The 26879-nt window shown below is 37.1% G+C and overlaps 1 protein-coding gene across 6 annotated transcripts in view; it reads left to right on the top strand.

Annotated features, from left to right (window-relative positions):
- Positions 1–26879, top strand: part of LOC129762470 (serine/threonine-protein kinase tousled-like 2) — a 358161-nt gene that overhangs the window by 224641 nt on the left and 106641 nt on the right. The window contains exons 1-2 of one of the 6 annotated variants that reach the window (XM_055760741.1): positions 10402–10718; positions 12176–12775. The exons of the other annotated variants lie outside the window; for them this stretch is intronic. Of the exons in view, the coding sequence (XP_055616716.1) occupies positions 12647–12775 (129 nt within the window). The 5' untranslated portion in view covers positions 10402–10718; positions 12176–12646. Of the gene's footprint in view, positions 1–10401; positions 10719–12175; positions 12776–26879 lie in introns of those variants that run through there. 6 annotated transcript variants of the gene reach the window in all.

Below are 26879 nucleotides of genomic sequence, written 5' to 3'. Positions count from 1 at the left end.
GATCATGTGAATTTGGTTTGGACAAGCTTTATATAAAAAGTAAAATATCAAAGAATGAAACCAAAAAATTGAAGAGAAATAGCCATGCAATTTGATAATTTCAAAGTAATACTTGAGCAATGTTGTTTTGGTTTTGGATGTGCTCATTAGTATTGGAATAATATTTTGGGCCTGATCAAAAATTATTCCAGAACTCCAATACATAGATACATAGTACATAGTAGTACCATAGTATTTGAAACAGAAATGCCAGCAAAGAATCAATTTTCTCCAAACAATAACCGGAACATGGTGAGGTGCCCATCCAGGAAACCTCATTCAGTTGAACAAAACAACGATATTGTCAGTGTTAGAATATGGCAGTTTTTGCTTCCGATCAGCTGCCAGGATTCATATTCTCAAGCTGGAGAGGATACAATATCGTTGCTTGCGTATAGCCATGGGGTGTTTGCATTCGACACATACGATGAGTCTCGAAGTTTTGGCAGGAGTACCCCCGCTTACTCTTCGGTTCACAGAATTATCCTACAGATTTCTCATCCGTTGCAAGATCATGAATCCATTGGTGATTGATAACTTCGAAAATCTACTACAACTGACTCCTCAGTCAAGTTTTATGTCTTTATACCATGAGTACCTTACCCACGACGTGCACCCTTCACCAGGCATCTCCAACCAAGTTTGCTTCCCATACTTTTGCAATTCCTCTGTCATTTTTTATCTGTCCATGCGACAAAAAATCCATGGAATCCCAGATCACCTACGCTCCAATGTTATTCCGTCGATATCTTCGGAAAAATATGGGAAAGTTGGATCTGATAAAATGTTCTTTACTGACGGTTCATACATAAACGGGTCCACTGGCTTCGGCATCTTCAATGAAAATTCCAGTGCCTCTTTCAAACTCAAAGATCCTTGTTCCGTGTATGTCGCAGAAATGGGTGCGATATATTACGCATTAGGGATCATTGAAACATTGCCCATCGACCACTATTTTATTTTTTCAGACAGTCTCAGCTCAATAGAGGCAATCCGCTCAATGAAAGTTGATAAACGCTCATCTTATTTCCTAACAAGAATAAGACAACTATTGAGTGTTTTGGTCGAAAAATTATTCAAGATTACCTTAGCATGGGTTCCCTCTCATTGCTCGATTCCGGGGAATGAGAAAGCGGACTCGCTAGCTAAGGTGGGCGCTTCAGAAGGGGATAGTACCAATTATAACAAGGAGACGTCAGTTTGCCAGTTTTGCGTGTTCGGTTTCAGCTCCCATTCGTTGCAATGCTATTTGAATGTAAACGAACGGAGCTGACACAAACCACGCAAAAATTTTAAACCAAAGTCATTTCAAACTGCTCGAATGATGTGATTAATTAAAGGTTTATTTCACCATTTTCTGGATATAAAAAAGAGGATTCTATTTATCAAGCGTTGAAATGGGTAAAAAAATCATTTTAGTTAAATCAAGCCGATCTTCTTAAAATAAAATGGTTTTACAGGATCCAGTTTTCTTCCAGTTTTTTTAGGAGCAATCTTCCAGTTTTTTGAAAAATATTGTCGGCAACCCTGGTTCCCCCCTGGTATTGTTTTGGAAAATTTAAAAATAAAGACTATGAAAATGGAAAACCTTCTGCTTTTGTTTTTGTATAATTGGACTCTGAATTGGATTAGATTCTAGTCTTGAAGAGTTTATTCGCGTAGACGACGTTAAGCTTCGTGTTGGAAGGCGAAAATAATTACGGATTTTATGGACATGCTTTTAAAATAAAAATTATGAATGAAAATTAACCTTTAAGTATCGAATAAGTATTCTATGTGATGCTTATAATACTGGTAAAAAACAATACGGCGTATTTTCGTTGCGTTTATCAAGCGAGTAACAGTTTGGGATGCGTTCCATCAAATATTTTTCAGTGAAATAGTATGAAATCCATACGTTTACGTACCAAGTTTCACTGGGTGCTCATGAATGGTGGTCTTAGATATCTGTTTTCAATCTGCTAATTAATGTATCATTTAACGAGGGTTGTTTTTGATCAGCTTCTTTTTTTGATTGAAATTAGTGACAGAACGAACTTGCTAGACAACTCAATATAAGTGTTTTCCAAAAAAGACTACATTTCAATGCAGAATAGCATAGCTGCCAGGAACACATCTCCAGAGATAACGCCCGTGCACCCATGGCAGATTTTTTTTGTAAGCCTTCTATTTTCAGGAAACCTTGGGAATTTTCGAGAATATAAACGAAGCTTTTTTTTTACATCAATTGAAACCTGCCCCTAAGAAAACTATATTGTGCCTTTCCATATTACAACATTCTAACGTTCTTTGATGGTGTCTTCATCCTGTCGGAATGCATTATCCTTTATTACCAATGGCAATACAATTGATTTTTATTTATTATTTCACTACACCACACAACCCCCACGCAAACAACACAGCAATTCGAAATAAGCGGTAACGACTACCGGGTTCAAGTGCGATAGGGCAAACGAAGTCAGCTATGTATGAAGCGATCACTACTACTAATGCGCTGCTTTGCGTAGAAATGATGAAGCCGATGGAGACGAAAAAACACACACACACTATTGATTGAACAAATAGCTCACTTGGTCACGCGTCGCCTCTGAAAATTCATCAAGTTGTTCGAAGTATTTCGAATCGATCGTAGTGCAGAATAGGAGTGATTATCTCGATTTACAAAATACGAAATTTTGCCAGCAAGATTTTTGATTCCAGGTTGTCTGAAGGCCTCAAAACAATGGTCCTTCTTCGTGCACCATGGTTAATCACGTTGTAGTTCAGAACAGCCAATACATTTCAAATTAGAATGAGATCTGGAGATCTGACTCTGACTGACACAGACTCGATTTGCTCACTTTTTTTCCGCTCAGATATTCTTCTCCATCGCTGTTGACTTTTCTCGTACTTGAGCTGCAATCTCTTTGTCTGGCATTGGACAAGAAGTGGTAGGGTCTTCTCCAAAAATTGAATGTGAATCAATTCTTGGAGATGCCCTCATAAATGAAAGGAGGGCTGCACGATAAGTTTGGGGATAGGCTCATGTGTTATGGTTTTATGAAGATTTCGGAGCACTTGTGTAAAGGTTTTGGAGTCATGATTTTTATTACATTCGAACGCTTCTTCAAGCATCGACCGTTGAAGCGTTGAATCGACGTCCTCAACGTTGACCGCTCGCGATTTGTTGATGACAAATTATTTTTATTAGAAAAAATATGGAAAAAAAATCCGTTACAGTTTCGTACTTCCCTTCGGATATCCTCCATCAAAGTTTGGACTCTCTGTTGGTCAATCTCAGCGCCCATTCTATTCCACGAGCTCTTCATATCTGCAGCCCCGAGTCACGTGGCACCCTTCTTCAATTTCCGCTTGATCATGGCCCAATATTTTTCGATTGGGCGGAATTGTAGGCAATTGGGAGGATTGCGGTCACGGTACCACTGAAGCACATATCGACTGTAGTGGCAGCTTGCCAAATCTAGCCCAAATTTCACCGGACTTTGCGAGCCTTAATATACGGAAGAAGACGTTTCTGCAGCCACTGTTCCCTATATATATTCGAGTCCATTGTGTTGTTTGCGCGTCTTTTGGCCACAAGATTTTGCTTCAGTGTCCTGTTTGGTTGCTCGCAAGCATGGAAACTACGATAACCTTCTCGAAAACGTTTTTCAAACAATTTACTGTGTAAAAGATTTCAGATACGCCTACTACGACTGCGATGAATCAGTTCATGTTCTATGAAAAACTGAATAGCGTGAGTGAGAGGCAATGTGTACAACCACTGTTTCTTATGACAAAAAGAAACCTTGGAACGGACCCTCTCAAACTTCTACCGGATATTTTTTGTTCTCTTCCAAATCGTTCAACGATATATTGCAACACATTTCCGTTCATACAGCAACTTATTTATCACTTCGGCGCATTCCTCCTCGTCAACACAATTCATTAAATGTTCTCACAAAGCTAAACATCCGCATATGACATCACCATCACCCCAATCTTGCAAGAGCGGCCATCAAAGAAATAAACGACATCGCAGCAGCAGCAGCAGCAGCAGCAGCATCATTCCGAACAGCGCAACATATCATTTTCAGCACCATCATCATCAAGATGACATTTTTACGACTTATTTTGACCTGCGATAAGTCGCGCAGCATCCAACGATCTTTTTCTCCCTGTTGTGCCCCGTAATAGTGTGTATTTGTTTGTGTGTGGGTTACCGATTCCTTCTGATCCAGATGTCCCTTTCGAGTGAGCACACAAAGCAACACACGGCACGCGATCAATCCCATATATAACGAAACCAAAGTGAACCACCTTTGCGACAACACAATATGCCCGATCCTTCTGAGAAAAGGCAACCGAAACAGACGTGCATTCCTGTTGTGCTGTTCTGTCTCCTCTTCCAGTAAACGCAATAAAAAGGGTTCCCTCCAGGTCACAGGTTGTCCTTGTCTTCCTTCTGTTCCACCTTTGAGTTGAAATTTGAGTGTTTTTTTTTTCGTTCGTGTGTCTTCTTGTTTCCGCTCCCGAGTTTGTGTGAGTGAGCGAAGAAAACAAAAATATTCCAACCATTTGCATTCGAGGGTGTGTGTGCATGCGTGCGAGAACACTCCACTCCGCCTAACAACATTTGTTGTTCTCCTGCTGAAGAACTAATAAAATAAATTGGTTGCCAGCCTGCCTGCCTCGTTATCATCGAATTTGCTCTGGTGTTTGTTTACACTTGTGTAATTCGTTGCGGTGGGGTGGGTCAACGGGGGAGTTTACCAGCGGTAGCGATGATCCCGAAAAAATTTGAATTGGAAATTTCCTCCAAATCGCGCAGAGTCAGGTGGAAAATTTTCCATCATCCTCTCCGGTCAATTCCACGATGGTTCCGATTTTCTCATTTTATGTAATTTTTTTTTTGGTTCGCCACACACAAAACAATGGGTTCTGGATGCGGTGGAAGAAATGCTGAGGGAGAGAAGCGCAGCGAGTAAAACACTCCAGATATTATTAATTAACTGCGCTTCCATTTCTCTCGCGTCCCGATTGTAACGCTGTAATAAATCAAATAAGAGCGACATTAGTCACTGAAGCAAATTGACATAAATTTCAAGGCTTTGTTTGTTTTCGACTAAACAAAACAAAATTTATAACCTTGAATATAAACTCTGAAAAATGTACATAGTAACGATAGTAATTTTATATGCCTGCTTCAGGGAGTCAAAATAATAGATTTTCTTAGCTTCAATATTTTTTATATATAAAGTCTAACTTTGAATATTTCCCTAGATAGATTGTTTCCTCGATTTTCTTGTCTAGAAAGCTTGTTTTCTTGATTTTCCATTTCCATGATTTCTCTGAATTTCTACAGAAATGTTCAGGAACGGTTGTTTTACTCTCCCGATATTTACGACCACTAAGCATACATACCAATATGTACATTATTCGAATATGTAGCTCAAATATCTCACCTGTAGCTACAGAATCAGTTGTATCTCATGTCCATGCAATCATTCATCGCGAAGTTTAAATTTCAGTTTTAAACGTCGATGCGGCAGTTTACTCCTCTATCTTTTATCGAATATAAATACAGCCATCCCATGGCAAACCGATATAGTGGTTTTCAGATTTTCGTCAAAAGTGGTAGTTTTGTTCTTTGTCGCAAAACGTTAGACCCGTATTTTTTTTATTTTTTTGTTGGGGTGCCCATTTTCATTTTAGGCTGATCCGAAATATCGATTGTTTCCCTTTTTTCCAAAAATGACATTTAAAAAAAAATCATAACTTGTGAACTACTGAACCGATTTAGACGGTCGACATATCAACCTAAAAATTAGCTAGTCATTCTTGGAAAAATGCTACGCTTGCAAAAATTCCAGGTTTTGGTTTTGTCAGTATTGATTGTATTCGTTTTTTATAGTTTTAATTTCTCGGGACCAAGGGCGCTATATTTTTTTATAGTTTTTATGAAAAGCTAATGATTTTTCACATAACATATCTCGAAACCAGGGACGCGTTTTTTATTCGTTTTTGAGTTATGATTTTTCAAAGTTAACCGATGGTCCAAAAAATCATTTTTTTCCCATTTTTTCCACTACAAAAAATCATAACTTTTGATCTACTAGACAAAGCTAACATGTTTTCAGTTTTCGTTCAATATTTCTATGTGACTAGACTGGATGTATGTGACTAGAATTCAACTAATTGACAAGTGTGTTATTTTTCCAAAAAGGGCTAGCTAGTAGGCTTTAATTTGACATGCCGATCATCTGAATCGGTCCAGTAGTTCGAAAGTAATAAATTTTTGACAAAAGTAATTTTTGGGAAAAAAGGGAAAAACTATTTTTTGGACCATCGGGTAACTTTGAAAAATCAGAACTCAAAAACGAAAAAAAACGCCTCCCTGATTTCGAGATATGTTATGTGAAAAATCCTCAGCTTTCCATAAAAAATATAAAAAATATAAAAAATATAATGGTCCCGAGACCATGAAAACTATAAAAAACGAATACAATCAATACTGACAAAACCAAAACCTGGAATTTTTGCAAGCGTTGCATTTTTCCAAGAATGACTAGCTAATTAGGTTTAGTTTGATATGTCGACCGTCTAAATCAGTTCAGTAGTTCACAAGTTATGATTTTTTTTAAAATGTCATTTCTGGAAAAAAAAAAAAAGGGAAACAGTCGATATTTCGGATCAGCCTAAAATGAAAATGGGCACACTAACAAAAAAATTAAAAAAATACGGGTCTAATGTTTTGCGATAAAGAACAAAACTACCACTTTTGACGAAAATCTGAGAACCCCTATATCGGTTTGCCGTGGAACGGCTGAATAAATCTGTATTCGATTCCTCCGGACACCAGTGAAGCGACGTTCAACAAACGTTTTACCAAGACATGTTTTACCAAGACAATGACTCAAAACACAAGGCATTTAAAGCTCGCACATGGTTACATTACAATCGCTCAAAAGTTATTTATATTCCTCCACAATCTTCCGATATCAATCCCAGTAAAAAACTAAGAAAGTTATCTGTGTAATAAATTTAAAAACCATCAGATTTCTAAAAATAACGATTTTGAAAACCACTTGATGACAAAAAATGATAAATATTCCTTCCAAATACACCAAAACAATCGTAGATAACGGCTAAAGAGAGCTAAAGATAGTTGCAATGAACAAGAGATATCATCGAGTTGAGAATTCAACCAGCCTACGAATATGAGTTTGAGTTAATATTCATACATACACTCGCCATTTTTAGATAAATTAAAACCATTATTCTGAAAACAGAGAGCAAACCTTTTAGCTATCATATGACACTATGACTTTATCTGAATAGAATGTTCCGAAAGCTTGTTTTCGACATTCAAAAAGAGGGGAAAGAGATCTGCATGGTGGTGTACGATTACGGATTTGAGTCACTGTATATGTTTTTGTTTTGTTTTGTTGTGATCCTTGCAGAGCTCAATTTATAAAGGACAAAAATGTACAGAAGAAATAAAATATCGATTTTTTTCTGTTTTTACAGAAAATCTGTGATTTTTTTCCTAACCAACTTAATAGCAAATTCATATAACCTTACTAACCAGCTTTCATTTGGTATCCATAACGTTAATATAGGACATTGCCATACAGAGATATTTTTGTTTGAATGGAACATTACCCACTCGTCTTTGATGATGAATAATTGAAAAAAAAAATGATCGCACCGCAAACCGAAAGGTAAATTTAAAAACTCAAATGAATGTTAGCCGGAAAATTCTTAGCCTAGTATATCCCCGAAACACCCGTTAGCATTTCATATTGATTCACTAAGCTGTTTTTTAGCCGATCGATCAAAGTTTGCAGTAAATTAAAGGAGCACTTCAACGCATATTGACCAGAAGTTCATAATGCTGTGCGTACTCATTCGCTTTCGTGCGTTTGGAAGTTCTAGGATTGCAAGGAGGAATGATACTCACACGTATACATACGCTTTCATACATATACGGACATTCCACGTCAAAAGTGGTTCTCAGATTTTCGTCAAAAGTGGTAGTTTTGTTCTTTATCGCAAATAATTAGACCCGTATTTTTTTTTTTTTTTTTGTTAGGGTGCCCATTTTCATTTTGGGGTGATCAGAAAAAATACATTTTTTCGCATTTTTGGCAAAAATGATTTTTTTCAAAAATTCATAACTTTCGAACCACTGTACCAATTCAGATGTTCGATATATTAAATTAAAGCCAATTAGCAGGTCTTTTTTGGAAAAATACTACAGTTGCAGAAAATTTGAATTATGTTTTCGTTATTATTGATTGTATATGTTTTTTATAGTTTTCATAGTCTCGGGACCAAAGGCGCTATATTTTTTTTATATTTTTTCAGGAAAGCTCGGAATTTTTTCTCGAAACCAGGGGGGCGTTTTTTTCGTTTTTGAGTTATGATTTTTAAAATTTAACCGATGGTCCGAAAAATAATTTTTTACCATTTTTTCTACTACAAAAAATCATAACTATTGATCCACTTCACCGATTCAGATGAACAACATATCAAATTAAAGCCAATGAGATAGCCTTGTTTGAAAAAATACTACACTCTGAATAAAAATGGATTTTGTTTTCATAATTATTGATTATATTTGTTTTTCATAGCTTACATCGTTTCGGGAACAAGGGCACCATAGTTTTTATATTTTTTTCTGAAAAATGAGGTTTTTTCACATAATATATCCGAATACCAGAGAAGTGTTATTTTTCGTTTATAAGTTATGATTTTTCAAAGTTAACATGTTTTCAGTTTTCGTTCAATATTTGTATGCGACTAGACTGGATGTATGTGACTATAATACAATTGATTGGCAAGAGTGTAATTTTCAAAAAAGACTAGCTAGTGCGCTTTTGATATGTCGATTATCTAAATCGGTCCAGTAGTTCAAAAGTAATAAATTTTTGAAAAAAGTCATTTTAATTCACAAAATTTTTGTAAACAGAAAGAAATCGATTTTTTATATCTTCTCTATATGGGGGGTCTTCGTAGCCTAATTGGTTGCGTGTCCGCTACTAAGCGAACGATCATGAGCTAATAACTCAGGGCCCCTCAACTGACCATCTTTGTGTGTTATTCTAGCTACTACGTCCACGCAACAATCATCATGTGTCGGTAATCCCAGTCCCTTACCGCTCACATTACGATCTGCTGCATCGGTAATTGGTGCGAATTCTAACACAGCAATGGAAGCCTCATATCAGCAGTCCCGTTGTGAACAGTCCAACTGTGAACATTCGAACAATAGGAATATTCTAACGCCGAAAAAGGCATGTGTTGTGTATCGATAGAATTGGAATATTCTTAGGCCTAAACAGCTACTGTGTTATACATAAAAAAAAAACAAATGTTTATCGATGGATAGGAATCTTAAGCCTAAATAATATACAACAATAGTTATCTTAACATAAAAATGTATACGAATAAATTCGGCTCTGTGACAGTTGAATTGCTAAATGAGCCTAATAAACGGATGGGATAAAAAAAAAAAATCTTCTCTATATTTTTGTTCACTACATCTACACACACCCACAGATAAAAATATGTTCGTGAAATATTCTAAAAGCTGGAAGTTAATGATATATACATCTTAAAATGATGTATATATCATTATCTTAATAGAATGTTTCGGAAGCTTATTTTCGACTTTCGAAAGTATTGGAAAAATATCTGCATGGTGGGGTACGATTACGAATTTGAGTCACTGTATGTTATTTTCTTCAATGTAATAAATTTGAATTTGAAGTGTCCGAATCGATTGACGCAAAAATTCCATAAATTCATCACGAAATGACTGAGTTTGAAGTTGAACAATTTTCACGATACGATCGATTTTCGTTTTTCAATTTTTACCCACAATAAGTTTCCGGAAGACTTACTTACGTTAATCTTACGTCAAAAAAATCAGAAAGGAAAGGAAAATTTTTCCTTGTCTAGCCCACTTTTTCTCTTAGAGCAAAGAAAATCAGTTTTTCTGCCACCGATTACTGCACTTTGCTCGGGTCACTGATAGGGGGGTTGCGTGTTGCAAACTCCGATCGGAAAAAGGGGAAGAGAGAATGAGTGACGACTCTCACGTGCGAGCCAAGACGTCGTCTTTATAATTTCCATATTTTTTCCTCTCTCTCCCTAGTTTCTTCCTCCGCGTTTCTTTGTTGTCACTTTCCCACTACACACGGGTGTATGTGTGTACGAGTAGAGTATCTGCGTGTTGGTACACACGTAACAGCTGCTTTTGCTGCTGCTTGCTGCCGTTCGTTTACAACCAGAATATCCGTGTCTCGCGGGGGGCTCAGTCAGTCTTCGGTGGCGAATACACGTCCGCACGTCGTAAATACATAGTGGTTTTTGTAGTAGACAGTAGGGGTAGTACAAAGGACGTTACTCGAGGGGGTGTTTTTTGTGTGTTTATCGGGGAGATTAGTTGCCCCGTTCCTGGTCGGGGTTCCGCTACGGCTGCCCGTAGCGCCGCACGGTCACCGTGCGCGTTGAATGACAGAAAAGTGACAGTTATCCCGGGTTTGTTTACATCCGGCAATGGTGACAGTTGGATATGGACGGATTTTAGCTGTGCCCGTTAGCACGGTGTTCATAACATCGTTGTTCAGCAGCGGGTTGCGAGAGAATCCCGTCTCGTCGTAACAGTGAATCGTGTTATCACAGTTCACATTGTAAGTGAGTGAGTGAGTGAGTGAATGAGTTAGAAAAAGAGCAAGAGAGACGAACGATAGCAACAACAACAACAACAGCAGAAAAAAAATGAATGTTTAAGAATCAGATGTGTGACACAATCTGTTCGGAGTCTGGAGCTGGAGCAGCAGCAAAAGTAGGAGAGAGAGAGAGAGTATGAGAGCGCACGTAGCGAGCAGCAAGGCCAAGACAAGTGGCGAAGAAGGCGGTAGGCAACAACAATAACAGAAAAAAATACGGCCATTTGATTGAGAGGAGGATACACCCAATTTGCCTGGCGGAGAGATCAAATCGAGATTTGAACTCGGTCGGATCGCATTGTGGTCGGTGTGGTCCGTAAGGAGCGCGTGATTGCACTAAAAAAACTACACCACACAGCAGGTGTGTGTGTGTGTGTGTGTGAGTAGTGTTTCGTTTCATTGGGTTTCGTTTTTGCACGGATTACTTAGCACAGTGATTGGAAGCAATTTCTGAAGTGGTTCTCGTAGTGAATTGGAAACACAACTTTGGGTTGGTAGTTAGTAGGCTAGGCAGAATAGACGGATGCCCTCGAAACCGCTGCCGATGTCTAGCTTAGTGTGGCGAAGGGTCGTCGACACCAGAAATCGTCGAGGGTAGTAGTAGTCCATGTTCGCAAGGAACAGAGATTCGTGATTTTAATACACATTCCTGTGGTGATCATTTTTTTCGAGTGAAGTATGTGTCGGCATTCGAATGGTAGTGATTGTAGTAGTTAAAGAGGCGAAGCAGCAGCAGAAAAAACGAGCCGTGGGAAGGCGCAGAAGAAGCAAAAGTGATCCAAATAATAGTGGTCGATTATTCGCCGTTCGTTTCACAGTTTTACGACGACGGCGAGAGAGAGTTTTGCTGTGTGTATCCATGCATTAGTGTGTGTGTGTGTATATAGGTGCATTTCAAACGCGGCGCAGCAAGGCACACTACTCGAAGTATTTTGTATTATTTGTTTCTTGCCATCGTGTTCTTCTCCTTCTCGTCCTCCCAATCGATGATGATGATGGTGACGGCAATGATGGGTTGGAAAGCGGTAACAAACGAAGGTAGCAGGGAAAGGCAAGCAAAACAGTGAAGCAAAAAATTGAAATAAATTATATATATGAATAAATGGAAAATATGAGGTGAGGTGAGCTTCGCTCTTCTTTATTTTGCTGACCAAATCCGAGTGTGTGTTGGCAACATAGCGCAGAAATTAATATTGTGTTTTGCGAAGAATAATCGAAGCAAGCAGTGCCACCAAACGTCACCCTGTGTTGTGTATTTAATAATATCGTCGAGCGCGTGTGTATATGTGTGTGTGTTGATAGTGAATAGTGGTGAATAGAACCACAAATGCACACCGATAGTGTTTTCGTTGATTGTTGTGTTATTTATTGTTACCACTCATCCATTGTTTCCGGTCGTCGGTCCTAACAATTTCCAGCGCACCAAAACAGACCGACCAACGTGTGAACAGATATGACTCCCACACATACAATTTGGTGCGCAATGAATGGAGAGTGCTGTAGGCAGCAGAGCTAGCCGCAGAGGAGCCGAAAACAACGAGAAAAGAAAAGTGGAAAGGCGTTAGAAATCATCAGCCTTTGTCTTGAATAGTTGTCCACTGTCATGCTCCAGGATCAGGGTCAATACCATCGTCACCATCGCTGCCAGCCGTGTCCCGAGTGTTGTGCCCTGTCGGAGGAACGATTACCTCCGCGGCTGCTCGGAAGTGCACAACCCCAACAGAAGCAGCGGCAACAGCAACTCCAATTCCACCACTAGAGTTAGCTAGCTAGCAGTGGGAGGTTATCTCCTGGTCGGGTCAGGTAGTGTACACAGGACGGAAAAAGGAAGGCAGGGGCAGCCGTCCGCGGAGAAAAAAAAACGCAAGAGGAAACAAACGGCACACTCAATGAAGAATAAGCAGCAGCAGCAGGCACCAAAGAAGCAGAAGCAGAAGCAGCAACAACAGCAACAGCAGCAGCAGCAACAGCAGAAGAAAAACTTGGATATCATGTTGAGCTCTTCCTACTACATCTATGTAAGTGTCTCAATTTATTTGCCTGCTCCTCCCTCCCACCTTTCGTGCTTAAACCCACCCACCTTTCGTTTTTATTCATTTTTTTCTTCGTCTTCTACCGATTCAAGAGTGAAGCGAGTGTGATTAGCTCATCGTCGCTGGAATCCGAACTCGACACACGAAACACTCAACGCACATTCCTGCCAGGGATGCCAGCATAGCATAGCAGTGCGCCCCTAGTAGTTAGTTCTGTAATGTTATGACGGCAGTTTGTTTTGAAAGGGATCCTGTGTGTTGGCAAAGAACACTTCTCGCGTAACTTTTGAAAAGGTCCTATGTAACAAATGTAAACAAATCGAGTTAATGGATGCACGCTATTAGTTTTCAATCATTGAATGCATTACAAAAACAATTGTTCACGTATCTATCTTCTTCATCTTTTTATCGCCGATGCAAAAAATATCCAATGTACAGAATCGGATTTGAAGCGCCCGGCTGTTACTTCAGACGCCTCTTTCCTCCGACGCCCGAAACGTCCGAAGTAACAAAGCAGTCAAAACAATACGAAGTCGTTCTTCGGTCGTTTTGAGTTTTTGTTTCTTACAGCTGTTGTTACCGATTTCAATGCAATTCGACGAGTGATAACAATAATAATTTGCCTTTAGAATGAAATGCTGTTATTTGGATTGTTGCTTAGAAGTTAGTTTCAAATTTTTGTCGTGCAACGTAATATGTCCAATGTGCAAATGCGGGCAGACAAAACGTCCAATGTAACATTTTTCGCTCCTAGTCTTCAACTTTAATCTTAAATCACGGAACAACAGTTACGATTGGTTTTTCAGAGTTACTCTTGACTGCTAGTGATGAAAGTAGCGATAAAGATCGGAAGCTTTTAAGACAATTCGCGAATAATGTTTGGGTCTTCAACTTCGTTTTTCTCGAGATGACGAAAATGTTACATTGGACCTTTTCAAAAGTTATGCGAGACTTGTCTTGTGCATTACAAGATGGGAAAAGATTCTAACGCCATCATTTCATTTTTCAGCTTGACACGTTAGATTACGCTCAACGTTTGTGTCATTCAAAATAATCGTGGGCCAAGTCGATAAACGATAGTTCAAATATTGCGAAAAGTATATGCACACTTAAAAAAATGTGATTTTTCAATTTTCAAGGACCATGTGCCAGAGGGAACGATTTTAACGGAGAAGTAGCGCGGGATAAAGGGTGGAACGATCAAAAAGTGCCTATTAGCATTAATCCCATTATCGATTATTTGAAAAAAAAATTAAATTGGAACCCCTATTTCTGTTGGCACAGGTGTGTAGAATGAAAAAGCTCAATTTGCCTCAAACGACGGTGTCCAAAGTAATTAGAGTGTTTAGGGAGAGGTTGACCACAGACCGGAAGCCTGGAAGTGGAGAAAACCGCATCCCGACATTCGAACAGATCACCAAAGCGGTGAAGGGGACATACACGAGGAATCTAAATTCATCGATCCGGGTTGTCAGCGTAAAAAAAAAAGGTGAAGACCCCAAATCGCGACGAAAAGCAAAACAAATCGGTCCAAACGAGAAGTTGTACACGACGATGTTCACCAAATTCGACTGTATCGTTATGGATGACGAGACATACGTCAAAACCGACCTTCACCAGCGTCCGGGACAAGCATTCTACACGGCGACGGGAAGGGGCAAGGTGCCAGAGATATTTGAAAACATTGAATTATCGAAATTTGCAAAGAAATATCCAGTTTGGCAGGCGATATGTTCGTGTGGAGAGAAGAGCAGCATATTTGTAACAACCGGCACCATCAACCAGGAAGTTTACGTCAAAGAGTGCCTCCAAAAACGACTCCTGCCGTCCCTGCGGCAGCACACGGGTTCCGTGCAGTTATGGCCGGATTTGACCTCATGCTACTACGGCAAAAAGGCCCTGGAGTGGTGTGCGTCCAACCACATCCAATTCGTGCTTAAGGATGAGAACCCGCCCAACACCCCAGAGCTTCGCCCGATCGAGCAATACTGGGCCATCGTAAAGCGGAACTTACGGAAGACAAAAATAGTCGTCGGGAGCAAACTGGGGTGTAGCAGCTGAGAATGTGGACAGATCGACTGTACAAAATCCGATGCAGCACGTGAAAATGAAGGCCCAAAAATTCGTTTTTTCACCGCAAAAGAACTAATCAAACGTTTTTTTAATAATACTTAAAAAAACATGTATTTTTAAATTAAGAATAAACTTATACTCTAAAAGTTATTTTGTCTTAGCACTTTTTGATTGTTCCACCCTTTAATCGGTGTTTTGAAGGAGGAAAAACTTTCTCTCGGCGAGATAACGCGTAGAATTTTAAAAAAAGTAAACATGCTGTGACAAATTTTATCCGGCCAGGACTCACTACGTTACAACGAAGCATCCTGGACTGAAATGAAGAAGGTAATTTTCTTTTATAATTTCTACTTTCTGAATGTTTATTCAACCCAATGCGAATTTTAATTGGGCTAACAATAATGCTATACTATATGTAGAGCATATGGGAAATCACTTTTTGTAATATTTCTTCACTTGTCAACTCACAATTTTTCTCGCCGTATAAAATCTCCTTGGATGAAAATGAACACAACAAAACAGACAGCTTAAATCAAACGACCCGTTCTCGAGCGGGAACACACCTTGGTTTTTATTTATGAAAATTGAAATAAATCCTTTCATATATCAGTTCATTTTTAACACAACTGCTACCCTATGCAATTTTACACTTAAACATGTGCTAAATTTTTCACAATACACGATCGATCATTGATATGAAATTTCACGAAGCAACCAAATTGACGTTCCAAATTTGAATTTGCTAGAATTATTCGTATCACTCACCTTACTTGCAATATCCAAATGCCCCCGACGATTTCCCCCGGGCAGTTTGGTTTTGATATCTCTGTTAGGGAATACATTTCGGTAGGAACAGAAGCTCGCCCTACTTTCGTGTATTTGCAATGCCGATTCCCCCAGGTAGCTTGGTTTTGATCTGAGAGAGAGGAGCCAGCTGAATGACAGATAGTTTGTTTTCTTCTTATTCTTTTTACGCATTCTCATCAAGAAAATTCCAATCTGACAATTTCAATCCAGCAAGTTGTTGTCATTCATTTATGAGAAAAGTGTTCAAACTTGACGTGAACCTTTGTTTGTGAGTACATTTGTGCGTTTTTATCCCCGATTTGATTTTTGTCGTAGGACTGCGTCTAACAGAAATATATGGGGGGTAAAAAATTTTAACACTGATCATGTAGGAAATAATAAAAGATGTACCAGGTAAGCCCACATCTTGGTTGCCAGCAACATCGGCCCATTCAAACAAGTTTTTTTTTCATTTTTGATAATTTCGATATAGTTGTCCTAACGAATTATTTCGATGATTTTTAAAACAATAAGAAAACAAATAAGAAGCAAACTGATTTTTATGATTTGTTTGTCGGTGGAGATCTTGTGTGAATTTATGGGTGTTTTTGACTCATTTGTGACTTTTTCCGATCGTTCATTCAGTTTTCGCGAATTCTTTCATTCTTTCATTCTTTTACTGGTTCCAGGTTGACCTATTGCTGTAAGCTCAATGAATCGATTTTTGCAATGTGGGCGATGATTGTATATTCTCCGATGCAATTTGAATATGCAGCGTATGTGGAATATATAAAATAAGTGCTAATCTTCCAATGAAAAGAGTTAACATTGATTTCTCTCAGGTGCATTTTGAGGGAATTTTGTTTGTGTCCGATGGAAATAATAATAGGTTTACTAAAACGGATGCTGTGTCTGCATTTTTAACAGGTAGTGATCACGATTCGGATGAAGATGATAATTATCCTACCAGTCTCTCGTCATATTTGCCATGCTATTTCTGCCCATCACTGATGGACCATTCATATACAAATTCTAAATTTGACATGCATGTCGCTTATCAAGGCAATAGTATGACTGAAGATCCAATTGAATTGACCGATAGTAAAGGTGAACCAATTAGGCTTGTTCACAAAACTAAAAGGGTCAAGATTCTTTCTCCCTTTCATGTGTGATATAATTTGTATACAATTTCCCATAGACAACATATCTGTCGCTTCCAATCAGTCTACATAAATGTTGCGCTCACTCTGCCCTCCCTCACAACACCCACTTCCCGTTTGTGACATTGATGAGTAAACATTGTTTGTGCGAGTGTCGAGCAGGAATGAATTATCTTTCTCAAGATTCATTGTAATATTACGTTGATCGCGTTGATCGAAGAAAATACAAAAAGAATGTATTTGACCGCAATATTTGATGCAGAGTTTTTTAAGGCATGCAGAGTTTTTTAAGGATTTGTTTGACTTTTTCTTTCGGGCAGCCACACCAGCAGTAGCAGCAGCTTTCTTCTTACTGGTCGCCTCCTTCACAGCAGCATTTTTTTTTGCAGCAGTAACTGTAACTGTAATGATCTAACCGATGTACAATTATAATTGAGTGGATTTCCGAGCTGGCACCTGCTTATATACAGATTTTTGTGATTTCAATAGCTTGCTTTCAAAACAATTTTCGAGCTATTGAAACAAGTTTTTGGATCAATAAGTAACACACATATAACGCGTAGACATTTTATATTTCGAATGAAGCGGTTATCATACCATTTCTTTCAATCGGCGAAGCGGTTTTATTGCTCAAAATCCTGTTTCTCCAATGTAACACTCTCGTTTTCGAAGCTTTGAGCTTATACCCCAGTATACAAATGAAAGATGTAGTCCGACGTCAAAATTATTTTTACACAAAATGTCTTGCCAAAAACTTTCATGTTGAAATTTTCTACATATTTCAATACTTCCCCTTGGTTCATCGTTACTGGTTCGCATTGACATAAGGGTGATCACAACAAACGTGAGCTGGCTCCTCTCTCTCAGGTTTTGATGTCTCTGTTAGGGACCCGCCGCATGTGTCGTCAATTTCGACCAATCACAAGTGGGTATTTCCATTAGGAAGGGGGTTGAGATTTTTCAATTGTTCGATAGTTAGTTTCATGACATATATTATTTTCTTCAATATAAAAAATTGTTATGGAGTACCGAAATCGATTGACGCAAAAAATTTTATCAATCCATCATGAACTGACTGAGCAATAAGCGTTTGAAAATGGGCAATTTTCATGATGTGCTCGATTTTAGATTTTCAATTTGTACCCCAATATGTTTCCTAAAGACGTAATCCTACGTTAAAATTCGGATAACAGGTTGATATACCAAACAATTTGCTTGAAGAGTATTTCGTAACTCACAATCAACGATGAGAATTACAGGAAAGTGTGTATTGGAAAACCACCGTGCAGAGCTCCAGAAATGATTAGGAATAAGGAACATGGTATAGTGATTTTAACCAGATGACTTTTCAGCATTTGTCTTATAAACTAATTTTCGGATAGTAAAGAAGATTTTTGTTTATTCATTTGCTAAAAATCACTTCTTTATTATTACCTTCCTCTATTTTCATGGAATTTTGATCGCCTAACGAATAAACATAAAATCCGCCGATTCGAAAACGGCTACGGACTTACAGACGCTAACAAAAAATCTGGCATCGCTGCATCTGTCTTCCCGGAGTAGCTAGCAGTAGGCCAGCTATTTACAACTCTCTTCTGGTGGGTGCTCTGGGATGGGTGCGGTAGTGGTGATGATGATACCCCCGACGGTGCTTATCTCTGTCTGTATTAGTGCCACTTGTGTGCGAAGTTACTACTTACTCTCTATGCAGAAATTTTCTGCATAACGAACCCGGACGATACACACGACAACGATATGTAACGTTTTTCATTATCCGCAACGCGCAGCGCCTTTTTCTTTGCTCTCCGTTTTTAACAGCGGCGAAAAAAATACATACATTATGGGGACGGAGATGATGGTGAGATGTTTCAACTCTTCTCGGTTGGCAGCGATTTTGGCTTGTGTGGATGTGAGGAGGAAGCAACGAAAACGAAAATCGCTGCGCCGCGCTGCGTGTGAAAACTGCTGCGATTCTCACCACAGCAGGCACAGGCGGAAGGCCAAAAAGGCGGAGTGAAATTGATGATAATTGGATGGATTCACCTGCCCGACTGCAGTGATAAGCAGAAGAATGAGCAAGCGAGACTCGACACGCACACACTCACTCATGCTGGCAAAACAATCAACTTGATCGACTCTGTGGTGTTTTTGGCACGATTAAGTTGGTAGTGATTGCAGCATTAGAGCAGGCTTGCTTTGTTCTGGATTTTTTTTTCACTTCACTGACAAACACATTTGTTCTCGTTTTCTGTGTGGGTTTGGTATCTTCATAATGTTGTGTGAAGTTTGAACATTCCTGCCCTATGATAGGCAGCCATGTTTTTCTGCCAAAATTTGCATGGTTGACGTAACCACTAGCATCACTCATTGATGGAAAACGCCGTTTTTCTTGTTTTTGGTTGAATAATCATGGTACCAGAGAAGAGAAGTGGAACTTGAGAGAAAAAAGTGGCAACGATTTGTGGCAAGAAAATGTAAACAGTGAAAAAATTGACAGATAGTTTACGGGTGGGAGACATCATATATAAGGTGGGAGGTTCGTATATAATGTTATTAATGTTAGCATCATCATGATAAACACGGCGAATGGGATAGAAATTACGAACAGAAAATGAATAAAATATACATATAGACGCTAAAACGCTGTGGATAGATATTATAATGCATTTTTATCGGTTTATGTATAATGCATTATCAAAATAAATCCATATGTATTTTAATCATAACTTGCTGTGCTATTCATAACAACATTTATGATCGTATTCCACCAATGATGACAAATGTGTAATTTACGAATGAAGCTTCGCCATAGAAACTGGACATTCAATAAAAAAAATTAAAATGTGGTAAGAGCATCAGTTGAAATATTTTAAAGCATTCTCATCGGAATAAATTGAATGATACAATAATTATACCACTAAATAATGTATGTATGCTTAAAAAACCATATAAAAATATTATTTCTGATAAATTTTTTTTCAGTTTTGAACACAAAGCTATTTTTATTTTTTTAAATACCCTCTGTTGGTATTGTATCTAGAATTTACAAGGTAATAAAACGTTAACGTCAATTAGTTTCTAGTAATCAGTTTTTTAGTTGCAGGGGAAATTAACACCAAACTATATTTTTTTAGTATTATTATAGATTCCATGCCAAACCGACATAGTGGTTCTCAGATTTTCGTGTAAATTGGTAGTTTTGTTCCTTTTCGTTAAATATTAGATCCCATTCCATTTTAGGGTGGTTCGAAAAATCTAGTTTTCTCCTTTTTTCCAAAAATATTTTTTTAGATTCATATCTTTTGAACTACTAAACCGATTCAGATGATCGACATATCAAATTGGCCAGTTAGCCAGTTTTTTTTTTAATACTATACTTGCAAAAAAAATAGTTTTGTTTTCTTGATTATTGATCGTAATTGTTCTTTAAAGTTTTCATTCAAGGGCGCTATGTTTTTTATATTTTTTTCTCGAAAGCTGATGATTTTTTAGATAACATATCCAAAAATGTGTTCTTCGTTTTTAAATTATGATTTTTCAAAATTAACCGATGGTTCAAAAAATCATTTTTCTCATTTTTTTCCAAAAATGACGTTTTTTCAAAATTCATAACTTTTGATCTACTGAATCGATTCATATAATCGACATAGTTAATTTAAGTCAATAATTTCACACTTGCAAATTTTTTTTTTTTATTTATGAAAAACAGATACAATTATTAATCACGAAAACAAAATTAATTTTTACGCAAGTGCAATATTTTTCCAAAAAATTCTTGGCTATATCGATCATCTGAATCGCTCTAGCAGTTCAAATGTTATGAATTTTTGAGAATAGGAAAAAGGAAGAAATTAATATTCCGAACTATCGGTTAACTCTAAAAAATTATAACTCAAAAAAGAAAAAAGCATATATCTAATTTTGAGTAAAAAATATAAATGTGTAAAAAAATCCTCAGTTTTCAAGAAAAAAAATATAGAAAAATATAGCGCCGTTGGTCCCGAAACCATGTAAACTATAAAAACGGATACAATCAAGAATTACGAAAACAAAATTCAAATTTCTTGGAAGTTTGATATTTTTCCAAAAAGACTAGCTAATTTACTTCAATTTGATGTATCGATCATCTGAATCGGCTTAGTGGTTCAAAAGTTATGAGTTTTTGATAAAAGTCATTTTGGGAAAAAGTGAAAAAAATCGAATCACCCAAAAAAATAATAATACAGGTTGAATGTTTTACCATAACGAAAACAAGCTACCAATTTTCCAAAAATCTGAAAACCACTATATTAGTTTGGCATGGAATGGCTGAAGTAATACTGCAATAGTTCACAAATTTCAAAGTTCGCGTTTTTCTTGTTGTTTTTCATGTCTTTTAGTGCGGCCATAATAATAATTAGAATTACTGCATTTGGATTGATGCTAGAAAATATCATTAACTTCCTTGAATAGTGGATGTGATATGATTCACTTTATACATGTATATATATTAATAAATGTTTTCAAACGAATACATTTGTCAAGCCAACTGCAAAACTAAATACTTTTATACTGTGCCTTCATTTTTTGAGTTTAACGTTCAAAGACCCTTCAATAAAAATGGCATTGGACCAACAGAGTAAAACTGACATACAATTATGACAGATGATTGCTTTTTGACTGGCGCCTGCTCCAACTGGTGAACCGCCAATTAAAAGGCACTCCAACTAAAAAAACGCCAATAAGCAAATGGTACTGTAAAACTGTGAAAAATATATGAAAAATGTGCAATCTAAGACTCTTTTTGTCGTTTATGAGTTTGTTTTGTTTAAGTTACTGCTTGGCATGTTTGCGGATAACGGAAAGTTATGATATGTTGGTTTGAAAGTTAAGAATTGGAAAAAATATAAAATTCATGTGAATGGAGACAGCTTTTGTGTACAGCACATGCATCTAGGGCCTTTTGCTGATTAAGTAAGTAAGATTTCTTACAAAACGTCATAACTTTACAACCATTGAGTCGATTTCAAAAATCGTCATATCAAATGAAACCTTATTCTTTTATGAATCAACTTTAATCTGTCATTCACACAAACTCAAAAATTAAATACTACAGAAAAACTTTAATTATAACGCTTAGAGAATTTGCGACTTAATTTTACACAATTCGCTCTTTCACACCAAATTTTTATCTTGTCTCAATTTTAAACCTCTCAAATTGAATTGTTAAAATGATAGGTCAAAGAACGAAAAGCAAGAGAAATTAACAAATAATGGAGGGTAAATAATAAAGCAATATTAGTCATGGATTTTTAATAACCATCTCAGAAAAATATTGAAAAAAAAATTCCTTTTTTAATTTCTCTTTCAAATTTTGATAAAATTGCACTGAATAGTTAAATAAGAGCAATATTAATATTTGAATAAACTTATGTAATCATAAACATGTTTATATAAACCTTTCCATCTTCTCATTCTTCATTAAAGACCTTGCGTCAAGACAGCTAGAAATCCATACACTCTCAAATCAAGTGTGCCTGAAAAAAATATATTCTTCACGTAAACAAGCGATGAAAATGTGGACACTTTTTAGTTAGTGAATTGTATGGAGTTCCACTGCTGTGATGGTACTATGATGGTGTAATGAATCAGAATGTTGATGAAGGAAAATATGAAGCAAAGTGTCAACGGAATGAAATTGAATCGAGGATTCATGTTTTACCTGCAAAATGACCAAAAGTATAAGACACATGGTTCGCACAATCTCCCGACATCAATCCCAGTAAAAAAAAAATATGGGAGTAATCTGGGTAGGACAGTTAGAAACCTAAATGGTGCGGACTCAATCTACTTCATTTTCAAGCAAATTCATGCATGTTTTCAAGCGATTTCTTGCAATAAATTCTCAGACCACCAGAGATGCCAGATTTACAAATATGTTTGTAAATTTACAGACATTTCTGTAAAACATTTCTATTTTTCTATTTTTGTTTTAGACTTTTTGGATATAACAATATTTCACAGGTTTTTGAAAAATAAGAGGCTCTATCCATCACATCAAAGATATTTGACTCACCATATGACATTTTTCCACAGTTTTAATACAGAAAAGTTATTATATTTAGTTTATATCAATACACATGACGTTAGACTAGCGATACTCAACCAGCGGTCCGGCAGTCTTTCTGGTTGGCCCATCTGGTGTGTATAAAGTTTGGAACTCATACACATAAGTACTTTTGCCCTGACATCATTGCAGACGAAAGAGAGCATACGGTTATACACAATTAATGAAAAATTGCATTCTATGCAGTTAAGGAAAAATCTTGAACGAAAATTGTCTATGATAATTATTTTCTGTTCTAGATAAGATTGTTTTGCTGAAATGCAAGGAGATTTATTGAAAATAGTTAAGTTAGGGTCAGGACTATGTCTTCTAAGTATTTGAACAACATCGAATAAAAATTTTCATTCTATTTTCAACAATTTACATTCGCTTTCGGGTCTGCTTATGACGAAATATGGGTTACTGTTCGATATTGTTACCACAGACATGGTTCATGGCCGTGTGGTGATCTAAAACTTGTATAGCCTTGCATGGCGGATGGTATACACTGCATTTTCTTATAAATTTCATCAACGACAAGACCGCAAGCCTTGGTGGATGTCCAATATATCAACGAAGAAATAATGAATTTTATAAAAATTAACAACGCGTATGTATGTGTATGTATGTATATGTAGATCGTTGAAACATTTAAATACACTTACAACACATAAGTTATTAAGTGGTCCGAAAAATCAATTTTTTCCACTTTTTCCCAAAAATGACAAACGAAAATTAATAACTTTTGAATCACTGAACCGATTTAGATGATCGACATATAAAATTGAAACTAATGACCTAGCCTTTTATTAAAAAATATTTAACTTGCGAAAAGAATAATTATATTTTAGTATTTATTGATTTTAGTCGTTTTTTATTTTTTATGACTTTGGCGCTATATTTTTCAATATTTTTTTCTTGAAAGCTGAGGATTTTTTACATAACATATCTCGATATCAGAGATGCTATTTTTTCGTTTTTTAGATATGATTTTTCAAAGTTAACCGGTGGTTCAAAAAATCATATTTCCCCCTTTGTCCAAAAATAACTTTCTGCAAAAAATCATAACATTTGATTAATTTGAATACACCGATTTAGATGATCGATATATTAAATTGAAGCCAATAATATCACACTTGCGGGAAGATTGGATTCTAGTAGCATAGGTCTAGTTTAGTCACATATGAATATGTTAAATGTTAAATTTACAAAATTATAACTTAAAAACGATAATTATAGCATCTTTGATATCGAGATATGTTAGGTAAATAATCCTCAGCTTTCCATAAAAAATATAAAAAAATATAGCGCTCCTATCTTTAACCGAGAAAACTATGAAAAACTAACTCAATCAATAATTACAAAAGCAAAAATTCAATTTTTTCGCAAAGGAATATTTTTTCAAAGAAAAATTACTCGTAAGCTTCAATTTAATATACCGATGATATGAATCGGTCCAATAGTTCAAAAGTTATGACTTTTTGTAGTGGGAAAAATGGGGAAAATTGTTTTTCGAACCATCGATTAGTTTTGAAAAATCATATTTCAAAAACGAAAAAATAGCATATCTGATATCAAGATATTTTATGAAAAAAAGCTTTCAAGAAAAAAATATAAAAAAATATGGTGCCCCCTAGTCCAAAACCATGAAAACATTAAAAAACGACTACAATCAACAATTACGAAAATAGGATCCATATTATCTGCAAGTTCAATATTTCTCAATTAAAACTCATTGGCTTCAATTTGATGTGTCGATCATCTAAATCGGTTAAGTGGTTCGAAAGTTATAAATTTTTGAAAAAGTCATTTTGGGAAAAAGTGGAAAAAATGATTGTTTGGATCACCCTAAAATGGAAATGGGCACCCTAATGAAAAATAAAAAAATACGAGTCTAATGTTTTGCGATAAAGAACAAAATTACAACCTTTGACGAAGATCTGAGAACCACTATATTGGTTTGGCGCGATGTTCAAAGTATTAATGAATATGTGAAAATTCACCTTAAAAGACATTTCTATAGATCTGCAAACTTTTACAGACTTTTCCCCATTTTTAACAGACATTCACATGTTTTTACAGACTTTTTTTAAAAATCATCTGGCATCTCTTCCTTCCACTTTTTATGGAATATTTTCAAATCGCAGGAGTAAACATTTACGTGACTCTGACTTCGTTTGTTTTTATTTCGTTCGGAAAAACGTTATGTCAAAGAGAGGGGACATTAAAAATGCGTTTCTCAGTGAAAGGCTTAGATGCTCTTTCAGAGATGCAATGGTTAATTGAACAATTGACGGAAAAATGTAGTTCGTTCATTTTTTAATTTTAATTATTTTTGCCCTTGACAACAATACCTCTTTTATAGTGTTGATTATCATAAGAAAAATAACACTCCTGATCGTTGGATCTCTTTTGACATTTCAATTGGATCTTTTTTGACAGCCGTTTTGATTCAGTCCGCACTACCTAGTTAGAAACCATCAAGTTCCCAAAAATAACGATTTTTGAAACCACTTGATGAATGAATGGATGAATATCCCTTCCGAATACACCAAAAAAACTCGTAGATAACGGCTAAGGGCAGCTAAAGACAGTTGCAATGAACGAATGAGTCTAGAAAACCCATGGCAATAGTCATGAATCGTGGAGGTTTATATTAAATCCTAATGATAGAATACTGTTAATTAAAAGATCCTGGAGCTTTGGAAACCCTCTCCGATATCAATATGATGACATTATTGTTGGATTCGCCGCTTCATGAGACGTCGAAGTATTCAAAACTTGTCAAAACAGTGACGTTTGAGAAGAGTTTTTTGACAGGTCAACAACAAACAAGTTATGTGTTCATCATCTCAGCACCATCTGTACTTGAGCAGTGAGTTCCTAGTTCTGCTTCGCGTGAAGTAGTCTTGCAAGCGTTGAAACCCGATAAAAGTGGGTTGGGACATTCTGGTCCCATGGCCAACAACGGCGGACACTATGCGGATGGTTCGCGAGGCGATGTGGTGTTGTTTCATTTTCAGCCTACCGTTGTTTCGCAGTTTGGAAGCGAAATCGAACCGAAAGCTGCAAGCCGTGACGCAGGCTACACATCGCGTATATAAAGAGGCTCTTCCTGGGATGCGATGATGCTGATGATGATGACGATGAAACGCAGGGAATGTTCCCTGCGAATGGTGTTGGCCAACAGATCTATAACAACAACACACGTAGGCAGATTGAAAGGCAAATGGAGAAAAACGAAGGAACGGTGAGAAAAAGACCCCGTTCCATTCCCACTGAAACACTGCGATATGTGGGGCTCTGCTACTGCCGCTGTCGGGAAAGCAGAAAACAGACGACGGAAGAAGGTGGGAGATTCAATAAAAGCATAATGAAATACATGAGAGTTTGTGATAGCAGCGCCATCGAGAAACGCGCAGCAGATGTTAGGAACTGGAACGTCACCCTGTTCGGAGGATGGCACCATGTTGTTTCGTTCGGAGAAAGGCAACACATTCCGAGGAAGAGAGAGAAAACAATAATCTGTATATTACGCGGAAGTTTGTTCTGATTTCTTCTACACGGCCGAAGTGACACTTGGCTGGGTTAGTAGTGTATTACTCATCTGCATCGAAACGTCAGCACACCAACACACACACGCGCACCCATTGTGAATAACCTTCGATCCACGAAAACGAGCACATTTCTACAGTTACACTTCGGCCCGAAAAAGAGATGCGGAAGCAATCCGTACAGACCGAACATTATCCAGCACCGAAACTGAACTAAGCTAAAAATAATCCCCGAAGGTTATTCGCCTCAAAGTTTCCGATCGTTGTCCACTTGTGTGTCATCGATTTATTCGTTCGCGCTACCTTCATTATTGTTGGGAACAATGAGATGGTGTTTGACAGCACTCTGTCATCATAAAAATATCAATTATCATATTGGAATTTTCTCAAACTCGATAGCTTCTTTTTCCTCGAGCAAATTCCGTTCCTTT

This window comes from Toxorhynchites rutilus, chromosome 1, assembly GCF_029784135.1.
Source record: "Toxorhynchites rutilus septentrionalis strain SRP chromosome 1, ASM2978413v1, whole genome shotgun sequence".
In the NCBI taxonomy this organism is placed as follows: Eukaryota; Metazoa; Arthropoda; class Insecta; order Diptera; family Culicidae; genus Toxorhynchites; species Toxorhynchites rutilus.
The sequence above is the reverse complement of the archived record's forward strand: the minus strand, read 5'-3'. Positions and strand labels throughout refer to the sequence as shown.